The 20,419-nt window shown below is 33.0% G+C and overlaps 1 protein-coding gene across 3 annotated transcripts in view; it reads right to left on the bottom strand.

The window, feature by feature from the left end:
• Positions 1 to 20,419, bottom strand: part of LOC118200966 (kelch-like protein 8) — a 122,192-nt gene that overhangs the window by 23,640 nt on the left and 78,133 nt on the right. For all 3 annotated transcript variants that reach the window (XM_085807762.1, XM_085807763.1, XM_085807764.1), the window contains exons 5-8: positions 19,219 to 19,330; positions 14,203 to 14,371; positions 3,515 to 3,674; positions 2,630 to 2,831 (exon numbers count right to left, since the gene is read on the bottom strand). In XM_085807762.1, coding sequence (XP_085663888.1) covers positions 2,630 to 2,831; positions 3,515 to 3,674; positions 14,203 to 14,371; positions 19,219 to 19,330 — 643 coding nt within the window. The remainder of the gene's footprint in view (positions 1 to 2,629; positions 2,832 to 3,514; positions 3,675 to 14,202; positions 14,372 to 19,218; positions 19,331 to 20,419) is intronic.

Raw genomic sequence — 20,419 nt, forward strand, 5'->3', positions numbered from 1 at the left:
CTTAATTTCAACAGCCATGGTTTCCTTATTTTTCTTTGCAGCACTATCTGAGGCAACAATCTTCCTGGAATGCATCATGAAATAATTATTTTAACATTAAATGTAATAAACAATTGACACACAAGCGCACAAACACGTAGATCAATAAACATCGAGTGATCTGACGAGGGGTTTTCATCTGAGACGAGCCGGATCGGGAAATGGCACCATGCATAAAAACAGCCTGGCTCATTGCTCATTACTCGAGTTAATGCTCGTATTTAGACAAATTTTTTGCTCATACTTTCCTAATATCTCGAATTTCTCATACATAGAGGTGCTCATATCTTGAGGTTCCTCTGTAATTTACTAAAGATTTTCGTAATAGTAATGCTCAAATTAGAAACATTTCATATATACAAGGTATAATTCTTGATTAGAAACCAGATTACAAATCCCAAAAACCAATGCTCTAGTAACTCTGATAATGATTTGTCCTTTCAATGATGAAATGCACAGAGTTTTCAGAAAGGAATGACTGAGAGTACTTTAAAAACTGATGCCTTTATTCCTGAAGACTACAAAATGGATGGACTTTTTGGTTGGAGTGGTCCAGAAGTTCATGTAGTACTAGCTATAAAATTTTCAGATACATTTAAATTTTCTTCTATGGATATCTTCAGTATACTTTTGTGATTAGAACTGTTTTCATTGTGCCAAAAAGGGCACACCAGTGGCTGAACGGTAAATTTGCTGAACACTGGTAGTTCGGTCTGTTCTTTGAATCCCACAAACAGGCTGGCTGCATGGGCGTTTTTGAGGTTTTCCCCATGTTTTACGTGTATATGAACCAGCTTCCCTTAGAAAGTCTTCCATGAAGGCATCCCATCCCTTAGGCAGATAGCCCTCGAGGCTTTACCATAATCATAAAACCAAATTAAACTTTGTGCCAACAGTGAGTTCACCTGATTATCTTCCAGATGCTCAGATCAATCCCTTTTTATCATATCTGTTTTTATGTTATTTATGATCATTTTAAAAACGGATGAAGTCTATAAAAAGTTATAGAAAAATTAAGAATTAGAAAGGTAATAAGTAATGATGTTGTCTTTATGACCTTTTGTAAGGAAAAAAAAAATCTCAGCACCAACTTGGAAAGCATTTCTTTGTTGTTAATCTTTTGTCATGCACTGAGAAACAACTGCTCAAAAATAATGGTTGAACACTGAAACTGTAGTGCAGATTAAATCACAAAGCGAGCAAAACTGTGAACAACAATAGTCTCCTATCATATGTGGCATTTCATGGATAGCAACTATAGTCACCCACAGCAAACAAATGACATAGAACAACTAAAATCTTCAGTCTTGGCAAAGGGTTCAATAAAAATTTAAGCAATGGGTTTTTACTTACTTTAACATTCATATATTTCTCCCAGTAATTATTGTAAGTGATGAATGAATTGTAAGTCTTGTTATTATGTTTACTTAATGCTAATTTGTTGGCAGATTAGTAAGTGCATTGAGGTTTTCTGCAATTAGGAAAAAAGTGTTAAAAGTAATAAATAGAAGCAATAAATTGATATAGAAGTCAAACAACAAAAATCAGCATCATATTTTCAAAGGCCTAGTTTCAATGGTTTTACCGAACAATCATCCTCAGCTGCAAAAGCGCAAATGAACGAGATAAGATATAGTGATTAGATAAGAAAGATTGGACAGGAGTTCAGCTAATGGCGCCATCTGTTGATGAAACGAGAACTGAAACAATTTCCTTACAGGTTAGAGGCAAAATGGATTGGAACTAGGGTCGTTAGCTAGAACAGAAAGATTTTTTTGAATATGAAATGCCTCTAGAAAATCAAATTCACCAACGGAAGATGATTTTTGAATAATTTTGGCTGCAGAAAAATTTAAAGTGTGATTTTCGGACCAACAATGCTGGATAACAGAAGACTTCTATGTTTCCTTTTTTCTAACATATGGCTCATGTTCCTTAACGTGGAATTTTAAGGCTCTCTTAATTTGACCAATGTAAATTAAACCACACTGACAAGGAATCCTGTAAATACCCCAGGAATTCATGTCCGGAATGGGTATGGAACTTGGAATTTTATTGGTGGGAGAATAAACAACCCGAAAGTTAAATTTCTGCAAAATATGTGCAATTTTATAGCTAATTGATGGAAAGAAGGGAATGATAACAGAATTCTTATAATCTGAAACAAGAGTGTGCATTTTGGTGTGTTGGGAAGAGAATTTTTTAACTGCTTGATTAATAAAGTTGGGTGAAAAGTCCCTATCAATAGCGACTGCTTTTCAATAGTTTAGTTCATTCAGATGATGGTTCAGTAAAACCATTGAAACTACGCCTTTGAAAATATAACGTTGATTTTTTGTTCGACTTCTAAATTAATACTTGTTCGGCATGTTATTGTACCTTAATTACAAGCAATAAATGCTAGCAACTAAAATTCCGGTAAGCCGACACATATGAGATACAAAGATAAAGATTTTACGAGGAGTCCCTTCATTTGTCTGCTTTGGGATTTCAAATAAGTATTGAACCATGCAAGCAAACTGTATAACTCATAACATATTGGTAAATTTACTAAGTGAATGTGTTTCTAAATGAATCTGAAACTATATACCTGTCATTCTGTGCATCATAAATTTCTACCGTATTTAAGTACTGAGACCCATTATGACCACCAACAGCAAATATAAAACCTCCTAATGTAGCAGCACCAACTCCTCCCCTGCAGTATTTCATTGGAGATACAAAAGTCCATTTATTGGTATCAGGATCGTACTTTTCAACAGAATTTAAAGGTACATTATTTTCAAAACCACCTGAAAAGAAATGATGAAGTTTGAATGAAGAATTTTATTCTGATTTACAAACTTCTACTTATATATAATGTAAATGAAAATAACTGCACAAGAAACACAATATATACATATGTAATGGAAAAGATTTTTTTCCCTGGCTAATTCTATTAGGAAAGTTAGCAAATAACTATTACACTGAAAAGACAAAATATTACATATGGCTATCTCACAACATATCTGCCTAATTTGTTTGAATAGCAGCTGGCAGACATAGTGCAAACTAAATATCACAGGTAATAAGTGTTTCAGTAAGTGTTAGAAAAATTGTATGTTACTGCCTAACATTTCAAAAGCCCCTGCCATATTGTATCCATCGCTGGTTGTAATTTAAAAGCATGCTGATTGTTTTCCCAATTATTCCTCTACCTGTACCAGTTCTGGATGATTATATAAATTTCCATTTAGACGATACATTACAAAAGATTTTTGCCTATCAATTTGGTACTTTTTATGACATTAAGAAATTCTTTTATCAAAGCATTTTGTTCCTTTTACAGCAGGATGCACAAATTCTTTGCTTTCATATTGCAAATACAACTCAAAAAATGTTACATAAAATTACATATGAATTAGGGACTACTTTTTATTCATTTTGCATATATCTAAGGATAATCATTCCCTGTCAAAATATTTTCCCTACTTACCAATTACATATATGAATCCATCTAACACTACTACCCCTGCACCAGCTCGGCACTGATTCATTGATTCTATAAAAGTCCATTTGTCAAGATGAGGATCATAAACTTCACACAACTGTAAGGAAAACTGACCACTATTTCCTCCTAATGCATACATGAGACCCTATAACACAAAAAGAAAACAGCACTGCAATTGTTTTTTTCTCTAAGGAAATTGAACTAAACTTTGTAATACATGTGAGAAAAATTATGAAATTCTTATGCATCAATTTATATAACTAAAGCCCCTCAAAGCTATCTACATCTATCTCTTTATATATAAGGCACAAGACCTTTAATTGAAATCTATCAAATGAATATGTTAGTTTATGGTTAAGTACTCCAGCTTTCATTTGTAAAAACTTCAATTACATTACCGAGTCAAATTTTCAGAACCAAACTGTACTTACAATTGTCAACATTTATATCTGTTAAAATTCTCAATGAACGACTCACATCATACTGCACATGCATGTGGCCTCAAAAACAGAACTGGATGAATGAAGGATAGATGTAACTGATAACTTCTCATTTGTGTCTCTATATTTAGGTAGTAATGTGCAATGTTAATTTAAATATGTCATTATTTTAGAAGTGTCTTTTACCCGATGAGTAGATTGTTTCCATTTAATAAAAATATTCTGGGTATTATTTGGATTAGACAAAAGAAAGATCTTGATCGAAGAGTAGTGACCAATCCATTTTCTTTTTTGGAACATATGGCATCTTTGCTGGGATGTGAGTGAATTAACTGAAGATAATATTGTTCATTTTATGAAGTTTGAATTTGAAAGGCACTCTTATTGAATTCTTAAGATTCTTATGTCTTTTCATTCAGTAAATATGTCCACAGAAGAAATAACTGAAGAAAAAGAGAGGTGGTTTGAGAACGTCCCTTATTAAATTCTTACGAGAACAGAATTAGAATTAGATAAGGCTTTGGTTGATATGCATTTGCTAGAAGAAGTCTTAAAACTGCTGAATGATAAGTTTGAATCTCTTACAACAGCTGATTCTAAAATCTAACAGGTAATGAGAGAATTGTGTTGCAGAAATTTAGAACAAAAAAAGGGATTCAATTATCAAACTAAAAGTCTACTTTTAATGATATAAACCCATCGAATTCATTCTCTAACCTATACAGTGGAATTATTTACTCAAACACTAGAAAGTAATAGAGGAGAATGTATTAAATTATCAAAAATATCTATTCCAAAATTTTATTGCGATATTAGTCAATGGCTTTCCTTTTGTAACTGTTTTGAACAGGATATTCACAAAAACAAATCTTTGTAAAATTAGATAAATTTATTTATTTGTGTGCATATTTAGGAGGAACTGCATCAAGCACAACAGAAGGATTTTCATATTCTTCAGAAAATTATGGTTACGCTATTAACTTATTAAAAGCTAGACTTGGAAGTAAAGATGTGTCGATTAATAGACACGTAGATAATTTACTGAAAATGAACCCCCTGAGAAATTATAGTTAATGGACATTAGTTTTATCCCGATTTAATCCTTGAACATATTAACCAGGAGAAAGACAGTTTAAAATATGATTTGCACAATCTAATGGGATTTATTTCACAGCAATCAATTGCTTGGGAAAAAACTGCTTTACAATTGAAACAAAAGGCACCAATAATTTCTCCCTCACAGAAAACAAAACATGAAAACAAGCTGTCAGCTTGGCATGAAAAGCGATATCAGATGTTATAGATATTGGTTACTGTCTATGTATACGATTCGAAATTATAAGCTCAGACACTTATAAAATTCTTGGATGATCTGACATCTTTAAACTTATATACTTGCACATCCTCTTATTAGAAGAGGCCAAAAATGAACACAGGACATATCAGAAAAGATGCACTCACAACACTTGTTGTTAGAAACATTTATACATATACCAGGGGCAAAATTAATGTCATCTAAATACACTGCAGAAATATATTAAGAGAATTTACATATTTTATCACATTGCATGAAAAGAACTTCTACAAAAACCACTGCATGACAGATATGTTTCTGATAAATCTGAAAATGTTAAAAGGAACAGTAGCTTTAAAGAAACTGATTTTGAACTAAAAACTAGATGTGGCAGAAAAATTGTCAAACCTTCTCATTATAAGTGATTTATTTATTTATTTATTTATTTTTTTTAAGTACATGTTCTATAGTATTATTTAACTTATATTGTGGGTAAACTGAATACTATGTAAATCTATTGAGTAGAAAATTTAAATTTTTATTTAATATTTTGATTTTCAGAGACCATTTTAAGAAAATAAAAAGGTTATAAAGGTATGTTGTGGGCTCTATGATTTATTCGTTAACAATATTCAACAGCCGTTGTTTTCCTTTTTTGATGGAGTTTTGCTTTTGTAGTTTGGCAACAGTAAGAAAGATTAGAATAATGTTTTGATTTCTTTAAGTGTGTAAGCAAATAAAGTTTTGGCTTTCTTAAGCAAGAAAATGTAATTGTTTATTTGAAATATTTTTTTTCAAGTGTTATAGAATGGAGTCAGATGTAACTTAAAGGCGAGAATGACTGAATGAAATAATATTCAGGTAGATTCAACGCAACAAACCTTATTCTCAGCTCATCCGGTGCAGGACGTTAGATTCTGTGCATTTTCAGTTTATTTTGATTTTAAAATAACTTATACGATGAAACTGCAATGCAGCACCACAATTATGATGCACTTGGTGGCATTTTTCAACAAGCGAATAAAATTTACAGCTCAACTCAGTCAGTATTACCATATTATAGCTACACTGAATGCAAAATGTGATATATTAAATTAAGGATAACAGAATGGTTTTTCTTTTTAATTTCACATATATAAATTAAATTTTTCCAACACTTATTGTTTAAAAAATCAATTTTTAAGGTCAGACTACACACATTAGGTACGGTTACTTTCAATATATGTGATTCTTGATTTATTTTTGCATTGTAAAACCCTAATAATTCATATTAAATGAACAAATCTGATATTGAAATAGTTTAACATTGCAGCCTTTCATTTACATTCAGGAAAATTCAAATACTGTTTAAGCAATAATGTAGCATTTTAGAATCCACTTAAGTCAGTATATCTGATCTTATTAAGCCTTACCTTGAGAAAAATGACCTACAAGAGGCAAAAAGCAAAGTAATCTTAAGACAAATAATGCATTCTAATTAAACTAGAAAACTGTATGTTAAAAACTACATTGGTTGCATTTTGCCATACATATCTGACATTAGTGAACATGCAGCATTAGTGAACACACCTCATATAGTGAATACTTTGAACATTCCAGTATCTGTACTTTTCCAAATCACACATGGAAAGAGAAGGACAGCCTTCTTTGAAGGAAAAGAATTTTGTCTTGACTTTCCAATGTCATTAGCTGTTGCTCAATTTATAATTTTAATGTGTCTTGATAGCCCTTTTTCACTTGCTGAGCACTAGGCCATAAGCTTTGCACTTTGAGACTATGACGAACTTGTGAAAAAACACTGCAGATTTCATAAGTTGATGGCAGCACAGCCAAATCCATGACATTTGTGAACACATTTGAGAATACAGGTTGCATATCAGTCACATCATAATACACTCACTTTCAAAAGTTAAGCACACAGATGTAAAATGCAAAAAAATCAACAAATACCGCTTTGATTGACACAAAATTCGGCAGGAAAGTAGCATATCTATTTATGCATACAACAAAATCAATAACTATATACAGAATTGAAAACAATATTAAATTTTTGTAAGTTATCAGATAATGACATACTGGCAGCGCCGGATCTTTGATTTTTCTGATGTGGGGCAAAAGCTAAAACTGCCGCCCTCACCCATTATCCTTTAAGTTTCTCTAAAAAGTTTTAATTTCTTTAATAAATACAGAAATAAGTATGGTTTAAGGTTAAAAAACTTAAGCTCCATTTTATACTAAATTCTTAACATGCCATTTTTTTTGGGGGGGGGACTATAAAGGAAAAATACCTAGCAAAGTTACATAATTAGAAAAACGTACCCACCTAGGAGAATCGCCTTTCTGCTGAGCTTACTTTCAGATTCAAGCCTAATCCTAACTCTAATCCTGAGAACCCTCCAGTCCTCGCCACAATTTGTTTTCCGTTCTAGGGACAATGGGCATCCCCTAAGCGTCTCACTATTCCGTATTATTGCATTACTGGTTAAATTAGGTTGAGTTAGATTATACGAATATGGCAAAGACAGGAGGGCTACCTGCTTAGAGGAGAGGTGCTTTTGTGGAGGAACATTTTAAAGGAAACTGGCTAGTATTCACATTACACATGAGGAAATCCACGAAAAGAAACCATCCAGCCAGCCCGTTCTCTTGGGTTTGAACACGGGCAAGGTCGAACTACCAGTATTCAGCGGTTTTAATCACTCGGCCACTGCTCAGGACATTTGTGTGATTAATTACTATGTGTTTCGCCATTAGGCTCTGCATGGAAGCCTTGTGGAAAAATAAGTTGATGAAAGCACAGCCAAATCTATGACATTTGTGAACACATTTGAGAATACAGGTTGCATATCAGTCACATCATATACACTCACATCCAAAAGTTAAGCACACATATGTAAAATGCAAAAAAAATCAACAAATACTGCTTTGATTGACACAAAATTCGGCAGGAAAGTAGCATATCTGTTTATGCATAAAACAAAATCAATAACTATATACAGAATTGAAAACAATATTAAATTTTTGTAAGTTATCAGATAATGACATACTGGCAGCGCCGGATCTTTAATTTTTCTGATGTGGGGCAAAAGCTAACACTGCCGCCCTCACCCATCATCCTTTAAGTTTCTCTAAAAAGTTTTAATTTCTTTAATAAATACAGAAATAGATATGGTTTGAGGTAAAAAAACTTAAGCTCCATTTTATACTAAATTCTTAACGTGCCATTTTTTTTTGGGGGGGTGCCATTAACGTGCCATTTTTTATAAAGGAAAAATACCTAGCGAAGTTACATAATTAGAAAAAGTCCCCTCCTAGGAGAATCGCCTTTCTGCTGAGCTTACTTTCGGATTCAAGCCTAATCCTAACTCTAATCCTGAGAACCCTCCAGTCCTTGCCACAATTCGTTTTCCGTTCTAGGGACAACGGGCATCCCCCTAAGCGTCTCACTATTCCGTATTATTGCATTACTGGTTAAATTAGGTTGGGTTAGATTATATGAATATGGCAAAGACAGGAGGGTTACCTGCTTAGAGGAGAGGTGCTTTTGTGGAGGAACTTTTTAAAGGAAACTGGCTAGTATTCACATTACACATGAGGAAATCCACGAAAAGAAACCATCCAGCCAGCCCATTCTCTTGGGTTTGAACACGGGCAAGGTCGAACTACCAGTATTCAGCGGTCTTAATCACTCGGCCACTGCTCAGGACATTTGTGTGATTATTTACTATGTGTTTCGCCATTAGGCTCTGCATGGAAGGGGAGGAATGCCTTGTGGAAAAATTTTTTAAGGAGACTAACTAGTATCTGCTTAGAGGATAGGTGCTTTCGTGGAGGAATTTTTTAAAGGAAACTGGCTCGTATACATACATGTTACACATGAGGAAAGCCACAAAAATAAATCATGTAGCCAGCCCGTTCGCCTGGGTTTGAACCGAGGCAAGGTCGAACTACCAGTATACAGCGGTCTTAATCACTTGGCCACTGCTGAGGACATTTGTCTGATGATTTACTATGTGTTTCGCCATTAGGCTCTGCATGAAAAACGAGGAATATCCCGTGGAAAAACCTTTGTAAGGGAAACTGGCTTGTATCTATGTTACATACGGGGAAAATCTCTTACCTGCTTTAACGCTATTAAAATATCACGGAATTAATTAGTAACGAAAATTAAAATTTTACTCTGTAAACCTCTTGTTCAGCAAATAAGTGCATGGAATCGTCATAATTTGATCTGCGGTTTGATTTTTGGTTGCCATAATCGCGAGGCTTGATAAACGCTCTTGGCTCACTGATGATCGTAGATATTTTTTAATATGTTTTAATTTGCTGAAACTTCGTTCTGAACAGGTTGAAGTGTTCGTGATTCGTCCTCAAACAGTTCATCAGATTGCTTTTTGTGCTTTGGAATTTCTTTGTCAGAATAGACTCAACTGTAATTTTTTCGGCTACTGTTTTAGACTCTTGTATCCAATATACCACACGATTTTTCTCTCATTTTTTATAATTCCTCAGTTTTGGTCAGTTCTGTCATTAACTACACAGAACGCGGAAGAGGAATTCCTTTTGAATTTCTATATTTACTCCATTGAATTCTGGAAAAATATTAGCTCAAATTTTCAGGTAGATGGTAAATTCAAAATTTTCACAGCATGTACCAGATGTCCTACCTCATGCTTTGATTCCGCATCAAGAGAAATATCTTGAATTTCTTTTAAATAATTTAATATTTCCGGTAAATTCATTAGAAGGACTTTCCCAGCCACACATTTTTCCGACCATCTCGTCTGGCTGCTTCCTTTTTAAGCTGTATTTTGTACATTTTTTCATAATATACTGTCGAGTAGTGCATCCGACAAAAAAGCGAAGTATTTTCTGAGTAATTCCAAACAGATTAACTGCTTCCAGGCACGAAGAAGCAGAATGCATACTGACAAAATACGAGGAGTGAGCCAAACATGGCATAAATTCCTCCAGCTTATTCATTTCTATAATTCTAGATTGTACTGTTTTAGAAATGCCAGCCATATTAGACCCATTGTCGTAAGACTGACATCGACATTGTCCAATATCTAAACCATCAAGTGTCAATTAAGAAACTAATTTTCTACAATGCATTCAGAAATACATTCTCCTATCTTTCTACCAACTTCTATGAAATCAATTAAATTTTCCTTTATTTCACAAAATCACCACCCGTTTTTATGAATTGATTCACCTGGTTAATTTTTTTTTTTTTTTCTGTATGAGACACATATGGGGTAAGTATGATTTCTTTCCCTTTGTTGGATGCTTTAACTTGTACTTAAGAGTTGAATTATGTTTGGCAAGCGGAGAGATTAAATTCAGAAAATTTCCTTCGCTAGGTCGAGGACACTTTGTGAACAGGCTACTTGGGATTTCATCAGACCCAAGGAAAGAACGAGTTTGTTGAGCGATATAATACCGCATCCATGACAATATAGAATTTTTCTCTCTCTGTATGAATGAGTCGCTCAGTGTCGTGATCGATGCCTTGACACAATTTCATTTGTCGTACTCGAATTTTCTACTTAATCATGCACCTCTGTGGATTCCAGACGCTTCAGGCTCAGTTAATCTTGCTAAAATTTTTTTCCAATTAATGAATCCTGTTGTATGGTGTAACGGCAGCACCATGTTTCTGATAAATCTTGCAGGGTGTACAAAAAATTGCATTCTTGTTTTTAGAATATGTAAACCAAGATCTAAGCTTTTCATTATTGACTAATGTTCTGCATTACATGTCAAATGTCTGCCATGACGTTCAATGGGATTGAGGTTTACGTTTTACCAGATGTTTACCAGCTAACGATACTCATTGACTACTTAAGAAAGATTGTTGGTGACCAATCATTTTTTTTCTACGACCAGCTAATTGCATACGTCCAAAAAATCAAAAATTTTTAGTTTTTCGTCTTTCTGCAGGCCGCCCCCATCTAAATGAAGAGATCTTTATATCATGGTTTCATGTCCTCTAGCTATTCGTTTGATGTCGATGAAGAAGGTTCTTTCAAATGCTGACTTGTAGATTGTTTGGGGATGATAGGTGCAGTCATGTTTGGTCGTGCAAATTGCAAGAAATATTAATTCCCTCTAGAATCTCAGCATAATCGGAATTGTGGCAGGGTCTGATGGTTTACTTCTTCCGTGAAGTTATTTTTTCATCTTAGCTGAAATTTGTTTTCTCTGTTTGGCCTTATCTTTGGCTCGTTTTCTGTATTCCGCCTTTCTCCTCCTCGATGCGCAGGTGGTTTCTTTTAATTTAAATGAAATTCACTATGAATTAATTGCCTTAATAGGAATAGCAAATAATTGGCATAATTACATTGAACAGTCCTAAATAAATGGTCGTGTCTCACTAAATATAGTGCAGGCTACTAAAACTATTAAAAACACGCATATCTTTAAAAAAAAAAAAAAAAAAAAAAAAAGAGTATAGAAGAGACCTAAAAACTTTAAAAAAAAAAATAATAATAATAAATCTACCTTTAAAATCCAAAATACGCTCCACCATTCCGAGTGAAACCAAAGTTGAGGCTAAGTTGCCTACTGGCTGCAAAAAAATCTAAATGCCTTGCTTCAGCTTGGCTACATAATGGCTTATGTAGCCAAGCTGCATATACTTGATGAATATTAATTTGAATTATTTCACTTGTCCAGGATGGCCCAAGGTTAATTTTTTGGGTTAGCTCTTAAAAAATAGTTACAAAGCTTCTCCATTTCCCAGTAGATGTTGCTATGGGAACCAGGTGACTTCTTCCACAATTTATCGTTCTATTTCTTATTTGAATATACCCGGCCCAGACAGCAAATGATACAGGGACTCCAGATGTTACTGATAGGGTCAGTCTGATTCTATCAGTGACGCCTGGAGTCCCTCTATTGGCCTTTTTCTGATCTTGTATTTATAGTTGTAATAAGCTGTATTTTAACTGTTCCTTTGAAAGGGTTCTTAGTATTTAATTGCAAATCTTCTTAAAAGAGGTTTTAAAACTTGGCCTTAAAATTATCAACATTTTACTAAAATTAGAGAGCTGTTTTAGCGAACAACATACCAAAACGATCCAGCGTTATATTTGAATTTGCCGCCTGGAGCAAGAACCCCAGCTTGCCCCCGCTAGATCCGGGACTGCATACTGGAGACTAAACAGCATAAAATGAAAAAAAGCACATTAATAGAGTATGTGATCCCCCCTCATCTGTATACAAAGTTTACACCTTGTGACCATGCTTTCAATTAGATGGTCAACCACCGCAGAATTAAACAATCGCCATTCTTCTTGTAGAGCAGTTTCCAGCTCAATAAGAAAGGCTGGAGGTGGGAAATGTGAAGATACAGCATGGCCGAGAGCATCCTAAAGATTTTCAATGGGATTAAGGTCGGGCCAATATGCTGGCCACGCCATACGCACAATCCCTTCACTCTCCAGGCAGTCATTGACGATGTCAGCTCTATGGGTATGTGCGTTATCGTCCATTAAAACAAAAGTAGGGCAAACTGCTGCACCGTACAATCTCACAACGGGCCCTAGAACTTCATCTCGATACCGGACAGCCGTCAAAGGACCCCGTTTAAAGATGTGTAGGTCGGTGCGATATCCTAATGAAATCCCTGCCCACACCATAATGCTTCTGCCTCGGAATGCGTGATGTTCTGGGACTGATTGCGTGTTCGCTGTTCACGCCATATCCTTATACGCTTGTCATCTGGCTCCAGAGCAAATCTTGACTCATCAGTAAACATGACATTGCCCCAGTCAGACACATTCCAATTGACATGTTCCCGGCACCACTGTAATCGCGCCCATCTTGATTGGACGGATAGAGGAACACAAACTCGAGGTACCCGGGCGTACAATCCACTCATATGTAATCTTCGGCATACAGTAGTTGCCTTACCAATGGACGCTGTAACCATAGATATTACACTTGTGGAGGTCGCTTTGCGATTTCGCTTGGCTACAATAGCAATATGTTGATCTTCCGCGGGGGTTGTAGCCCTTGGGCGACCGGCTACAGGTCTTCGGACAACTGTATGTGTGGTTTGGAATTGTTTCCATTAATGTGAAATTACAGAATGATGAACGCTGAAGAAAAGAGCAACATCTGTGATAGACTGTCTTGCTTCGATGCGCCCCACAAAATGCCAGCATACAGAATCTTCCATTCATCTTCTGGAAGTCACAGAAACACGTATGTCTTGAAAACAAATTGTACGAAAGTTTTAAACACCTTCTATCAGCACTTACAATCAACTTCTGTAACCCTTCATAAAGCTGGCTTCTTATAAGACTGCCTTTTTTGCACATTTCTTGACATGAAAAGTGCGATTGGCTGTTACCTAACATATTTGCATACTTCAATCTACCTCTGCAGCAAATTGCATCCTCTTCAATTCTGATTGGCTTCCAGAAATTAGCAGTTTCCTCTCCGTGCTTAACTTTTGGAAGTGAGTGTATATAATAAAATCACCAATATATCTTCAGTCAAAACTCAAAATATCATAATTTTTGTGAGGAATAGAGATAATGCACATTGAAGGCACCTTTAAAGCTTAGAGTGATCTACAATTATTCTAAAAATTCCAGAGCCAAATTCTTGTAATGCTAGATTTCAATATTGAAAAATAAAAAGAAGAAAGTGTAGAGGAAGAGAAAAATCTTCATAAAAGCTTCTAACACATTCATTTTAGTTTGTTCAACCACGAGCTAGAACTCTAAAAAAGAAATTTTAGAATGCATATTCTGATCAATCAAGAAACTTAGTTTCTCAAAGAAAATAAATTTTTCCTAAAGACATTCTGATAAGGAACAGCATGTGCATTTTTTCCTGTCAATTATTTTTCATTCAGAAAATTTTTATTTTAGAAATTCAGATGAGAGAGAATGTAAATAAATGCATGTATAATTTTGAAAACTCACTTTCAGTTTTACAACTGCAACTCCACCCCTAGCACAATTCATTGGGGCAACAACATTCCACATATCTGAGTTGACATCATACCTTTCAACTGTAGAGAAGAAGACTGTGTCATCCAAGCCACCAACAGCATATATAGGACCACCCATAGAACAAAGTCCAAGACCTCTTCTGTAAAATGAAAGTATAAGCATCAACATATGAAAAGTTCCAACTTATTCATTTCATATGGAATTCATAGATCTTTACCCCCCTTTTCCCTAGTATAATGTTATCATTATACTTGCATTTAGTATAGAGAGTTTGCATTTTAAATACCTTATTCATATCCATACATAGTTCAGTAAATATCACAAAAGTCCATATTTTAAGTTAAAAGCTGAGGTTTCTGTTAAAGTACAGATAATTTAAGTATTACCACTTTGTTACCATTTCTCCAGAAATTCACAATATATTAGATAAACTTTCACTCATCCCTAACTATATGCAACATAACATTTGTTTCATGATGAAGTGAGAATGTCACTATTAGAATTTGATGATTTAACAAAATATAGAACAAACATTCTAATTTAACATGCAACTAAAATTCCTACTGGCACGAAAAATAAAATTGTTTTAGAATGAGCAAATACAAGATGTAAAGATTTTGAATGAATGAGGAAGGCAGAATTAAGGAGCATTTTGTCCTTCAGACTGGAAATGAAAGAAGTGTAATCTATGTCTAAACTGCTAGGTTAGATTAACTGATTTAAGCAAAGTGCACAAGTGCTACTTGCTTGAGGGGAGAAATGTCCCCGAACATGAATTTTTAAGGAAAAGGCTTGTATTCATGTCACCCTTGGGAAAAGCCATGAACAATCCTACACAGCATGTTCACCATAATTTGAATCTGAGTCAAATAACCACAGTTCAGCAGTCTCACTGCTTGATGCTGGTGGCCTGGATATAATAAAACATTTTTAACTCCAGCATGTAAGGCTGTGTATCAGAAATTCTAAAGATTTGCTGTTTTTAAATACTTTTAGCACAATATGGCATTAGGCCAAACGCTCTTGAAACATGTATGTGTCTGCAAATGAAATAAAAAGGCCTATTTGGGCATAATATAATATTAAATCTGAAAGCCTTTTTTGCCTTTTTTGTTATTTTTTATTTACTTGCTCCTTGAATAGTTTTAATTTTGTTAATCTATTGTACAATTTATTTCTTGCAAAGTTTTTAAAACTTTTTTGTGTAGTTTTAAATTCGTTAATTTTTTTAAAAACTCTTATAGTGACTATGTTGCAAAGAGTTTCCATCCTGTATATAAAATATAATCATTAATATAATCAGTAACACTTATAAATATCTCTATAGCTATTATATCTGCATCATAAGTGCATAAAATACAGCACATATCTTTATAGGATCTGCAGTTTTTTTATAGTAATTAATAGTATTTACCATAAAAAGCATATTCCAGGATAATAAAATCCAGAAAGCCTATTATTCAATAATATAACCTCCTGATGAATTGACTAAAAAACATTATCGAGATGGATATGAATTTAAAGTTTTATTTCTTCTTATATATATCTTGAATAAAGTTTAATTTCTTTTCACAAATTTCTTCAATAACTTCTTTTTTTGTGTGTGAATTTTTATTTCAGCTTTTAAACTTCTAATACTTTTTAATAATTATTTAAAAAAAACATTTAAATAATTTTTTGTAAGTACTGGCAAAAAACTGCTTATATTTAATTTACTAATATTTAGTTACCTGTTTATTTTGACACAAAAATTACTTACATTTGATAACAAATTATTATTTCTTACTTTTGTAAAGCATAATGGTGTATCAGTTTTTAAGAATTTCAGAACTTAAAAACTGATACACCATTACATATATATATATATATATATATATATTAAATAAACATATTTTTCATTGCAGCAATGTTTTATTTTCTTGTGAACACATTTTCGCTGCCTTTTAAATAAGAATATCAGCCTTGAAATGAAATGTTTGAAGAGAACAATAGCAAAAATAATAAAAAAAAAGCTTTTATTTTCATTGAGTAATAAATTATGCATATGAATATTAGGTTAAATTCATTCTGAAATTTATATTTTTATGAAATCTGAAACTGTGTACACATATCTTTAAGTTATTTCATCGGAAAAATTTCTTCTCTTTAGTGAATAGAATGTAAGGTAATTTCTTCCAACTGTAATCTATGAGAAAAATCACAGATCAGGTTTTTAATCACCTAATAATAATAATCAATAAAGAGATAAAATTAGAATTCACACTTATTTACTTTCATTCTGCACTTTCATTTCCTATATTTTTCACTGCAACAAAAACAAATCTTCCCGACTTCCTCAAATAATACATAAAATTTTAATTTAAAATTTCCTTCTGAATTTTATTCAGAATACATATTACTATAATAATTACATATTGTAAATAGATACTGAAACAAACAGAAACAAGCAGGAGCTAAGTAAATAAATGAGCAAAGCAAGGAATGAATAAGGAACAGAGCTATGAGCAACTAATCTTCTGCTGTGATGTCATGCTCTCGTGCTCAGGCCTTGTAACTAGGTGTTGTAGGTGTTGCCTGGGCCCTCCCCAGATGGACCCAATGGTTTATTTGCTCCAAGACTGAAGCAGGATTTATCATTGAACACTATGTGAAGCCAAATGGCTGCCAGCCATGATGACTGGCTATGCCACCACTCCAGAGTGTCGAAATCCAGAAAAATCTGTCAATGTTATTGGGTTAAATTCAGACGTCTTAAAAGCCACTATAAGTGCCATCCCAATCTGGGCAATATGGAAGAGGCTGTAGCACATTAGACAGTGAACAATGATGCCATTGGGACAGTGAGGGCCTGTTGCACAAATATCCAATATTTTCTCACATTCTAAAACCTTTGCCTTCTGCAGGATTGATTCTACGAATGAATTACTTTGCAGCAACCATTGTTGTCAGCACTATGTGCATTTGGTGCAGCAAGCCACCTTCATGCATCCCTACTGGCATGACCATGTTCAAAGTTGTCCAACTGTCTATAAGGTCTTCAGCAACGTTATAACGATATGATGTGCTGTGTCTAAACTGCAATGTAACTAAAACTGCAATGCTAACAATGAGAAAAGATAAACTGTCCACAATTGTTACTTGTTTTACACGATTTTAGTTGCATAGTAGGAATGTGCATTATGACTGCAGTTAACACTCACTTGCCTTGAAAAGTGAATCATTTGCATACATGGTATGAAGGAATTGGCACAGATAATTTTTAGATGATTGGATCATTTCTTAAAGGGTGCTCTCCCTTTTTCTATTTTTTTGTAAGAGTGTATGTATATTAAGATTAAAAATATAAAATACTTTTCTATTATTTTACCTACTGCATCCTTTTTGTGACCTTTTTTTTGGGGGGGGAACTAATTTTGAACTCGTATTTGATGTAAACCCCCAAATTTAAAAAAAAAAAAAAAAAAAAAAAAAAAAACTCCTACATTGTGCTTATTGTTTCTAACTAGTAAATTGTAGTTGATAGGGAAGACTATTTTGGGTAATACACAGAAACCTATGGCATTTAAACATTTTAGCAATAAAATAATAATTAAATGATAGAATAGTTATGAACTAGAATTCAGATAATTTTGATTAATTATAAACTGAACTATAACACACATCAGAAAAAATAAAATACACATTTTTAATTAGGTTAAAAAAATTGTTCAATATTTCAAGTTTCTTAAATGAAATACACTTCATTAAAAGGTAATAGTCACATTTCTGTAGTGATGGCTGGGAAAATGAGATTATTACTTTAGGGCAGGTAGAATTTCAAAATAATTTCTCGCATTCAAATAAACAGTAGTCTTCAAAAATAAATATACTTTAAAAATATTATTTAAATATATATCTGGTAACACAATATAGTGCATGCTGAAATCTTAGAAAGGAAATACAAAATACAGTACAAAGTCTGATATCTGAATATCCAAAACCTGGACTACAGAACAAGCAAAAAAAAAAAAAAAAAAAAAAAAAAAAAAAAAAAAAACACTTTAAAATTTTATCAATATTTAAATACTCGAGAAAAAGCATGTGTCCCATAAAAGTGATTTTCTCTGGACTAACAGATTGCTGCATGTCACTTTCAAATACCTGCTGGTTATATAATCTGGCCAAATAAATGATATAATAATTAATTGATGTTGATGGTAAATAAATTATTGATTGATTTTGGCCACACACTATCAACTCTTCAGTGGTTGTGTGTGTGTGGGGGGGGGCAGAATTTTCTATTTGATCTCAACAGAAAGTGAAGTCACAAGATATATATGGAGTGAGATGTTGCTCATACAGGTTTCCTTTTATTGGCATAGCACCAGGGAAGGGAGAAAGAATTAGATTCCAAGGAACTTAAGTCAGTTAACATAGCAAACTGCACTATTTCTTAACTTTCTAATTTGATCCAGGTTACTTGCAGGCTTTAATTTTGATATCTAATCAAAATTTAAATTTGAATTTTGGATTTAAAACCATAGTACAGCAAAATCTGTAGTATGATTTTAAATCCAGAAAATATTGCTACCAATAGTGAAAAAAGTGACAAAGAAGTTGCTAAGAATGGAAAGATTTTGAATAGTAGTGAGAATTTTCGACATAGCATTTTACAGAACTTGAACAACGGGACTTTATGACAGAAAATGAATTATGTCTATCCATATAATTAAAAGAGAAAGTATTAAATAGAAAATGAAGCAACTTACCTTGAAAGAAATATATAATAACACAAATAAATATTGAGCTTTCCTTTTAGAAATTTTGATTAAAGCCATAAATGATTCATTATTTTAGAAATAGCTATTTTTTAAATTTTATAATTTTTACATATAATCTTACTAAAATTAGACTGATAATCTAAAGTTCAGAAATTTCTGGATACACCGAAGTCCAGATGATCCCACATTTAGATTTTTGTACTGTAAAGCAAGTTATTATTTTTACCTAGGAGTTGACATAGATGCCAACATTGACCACCTGTTTGTTAATGGATCAAACACTTCAGCACTAGACAAATGAACATTCTCATCACATCCTCCAACAGCATATATTTTCCCTGAAAATAATAAGTTGTGCAGGAAAATAATGCATTATATGAATATGTTATGCAATAAGGACATTTTTTTAAAAAATTCAATATTAATAAAAAACAGTAAGCAAGCATGACTTCAAATAGAGGATATTTCAAAGTAAAATTTAAAGTATACATTACGTACTGGGTTAGAAATGACAGTAAAAAAATTATATACCTCTAACTGCATCAAAGCAGAATAAAAGTGCACTGAATCAAAGAAGTAAAAGTTACATGCACATTTTAACACTAAAAATGATTTCTTTTACTTTATTTATGTGCTACCAAAAATTTCAGAGAAGTGGTAAATAATTGTCCACAGTAATGTATCTTAATTAAAGATTAATCATATAGAACTTCTTGCACAGCTCTAATCTTTTAGACAGGACTGCACTAATTGGTAAATAACAGCATGAACTTCACTGTCTTATACTTTATAAAGAGGTATACATACCCTGAAAGAGAAAAACTATTAAGCAATATATAATAGCTTTTTTGTGGGAGGCAGAATTAAGCGTATTAGTACCATACATTAAGAAAGGACCAGAAACTAAAGATTAGGAACAATAATGTTATTTAAACTGAAGTAAAAATAAATAATATTTATCTAAAGTGATATAAAATATAAAGTACTTTGGTGCAAATAAGAATTCTTATCCTTTATATATACAGTTAAATCCTTTTTAATTAATTGATAACAATTTCATCCTTCCATTATCATTACAAATACACTCTCCTATTTCACAAAAGTTTAGCAAAGAAGAAAAAATTTCTATTATGTTTACTAATTAGTTAGAAATAGGAGTAGGGAAAAAAGTGACTACAAAGATTCAGATTAAAAAGACATAAGTCTAAAAACAACACAATCTACTATGCAGCATTCGCAGATTTTGGTCCAAAGCACAAGAATTGGTGCTTCTACCTTCTAAATGGCTTTATTTATCCCAACCAAGAACTCGACTGAATTTTTTATCAAGTTAAATAATTATACAAAAAAATTCTATATGAACAATGAAAATCTATTTTTATTTTGAAAAGGGTACAAAGTATTTAGCCTGCCCAAATGTCTGATAT

Source organism: Stegodyphus dumicola, chromosome X1 (assembly GCF_044657685.1).
Source record: "Stegodyphus dumicola isolate Sdum_Otavi_A_Nest chromosome X1, ASM4465768v1".
NCBI classification, from domain to species: domain Eukaryota; kingdom Metazoa; phylum Arthropoda; class Arachnida; order Araneae; family Eresidae; genus Stegodyphus; species Stegodyphus dumicola.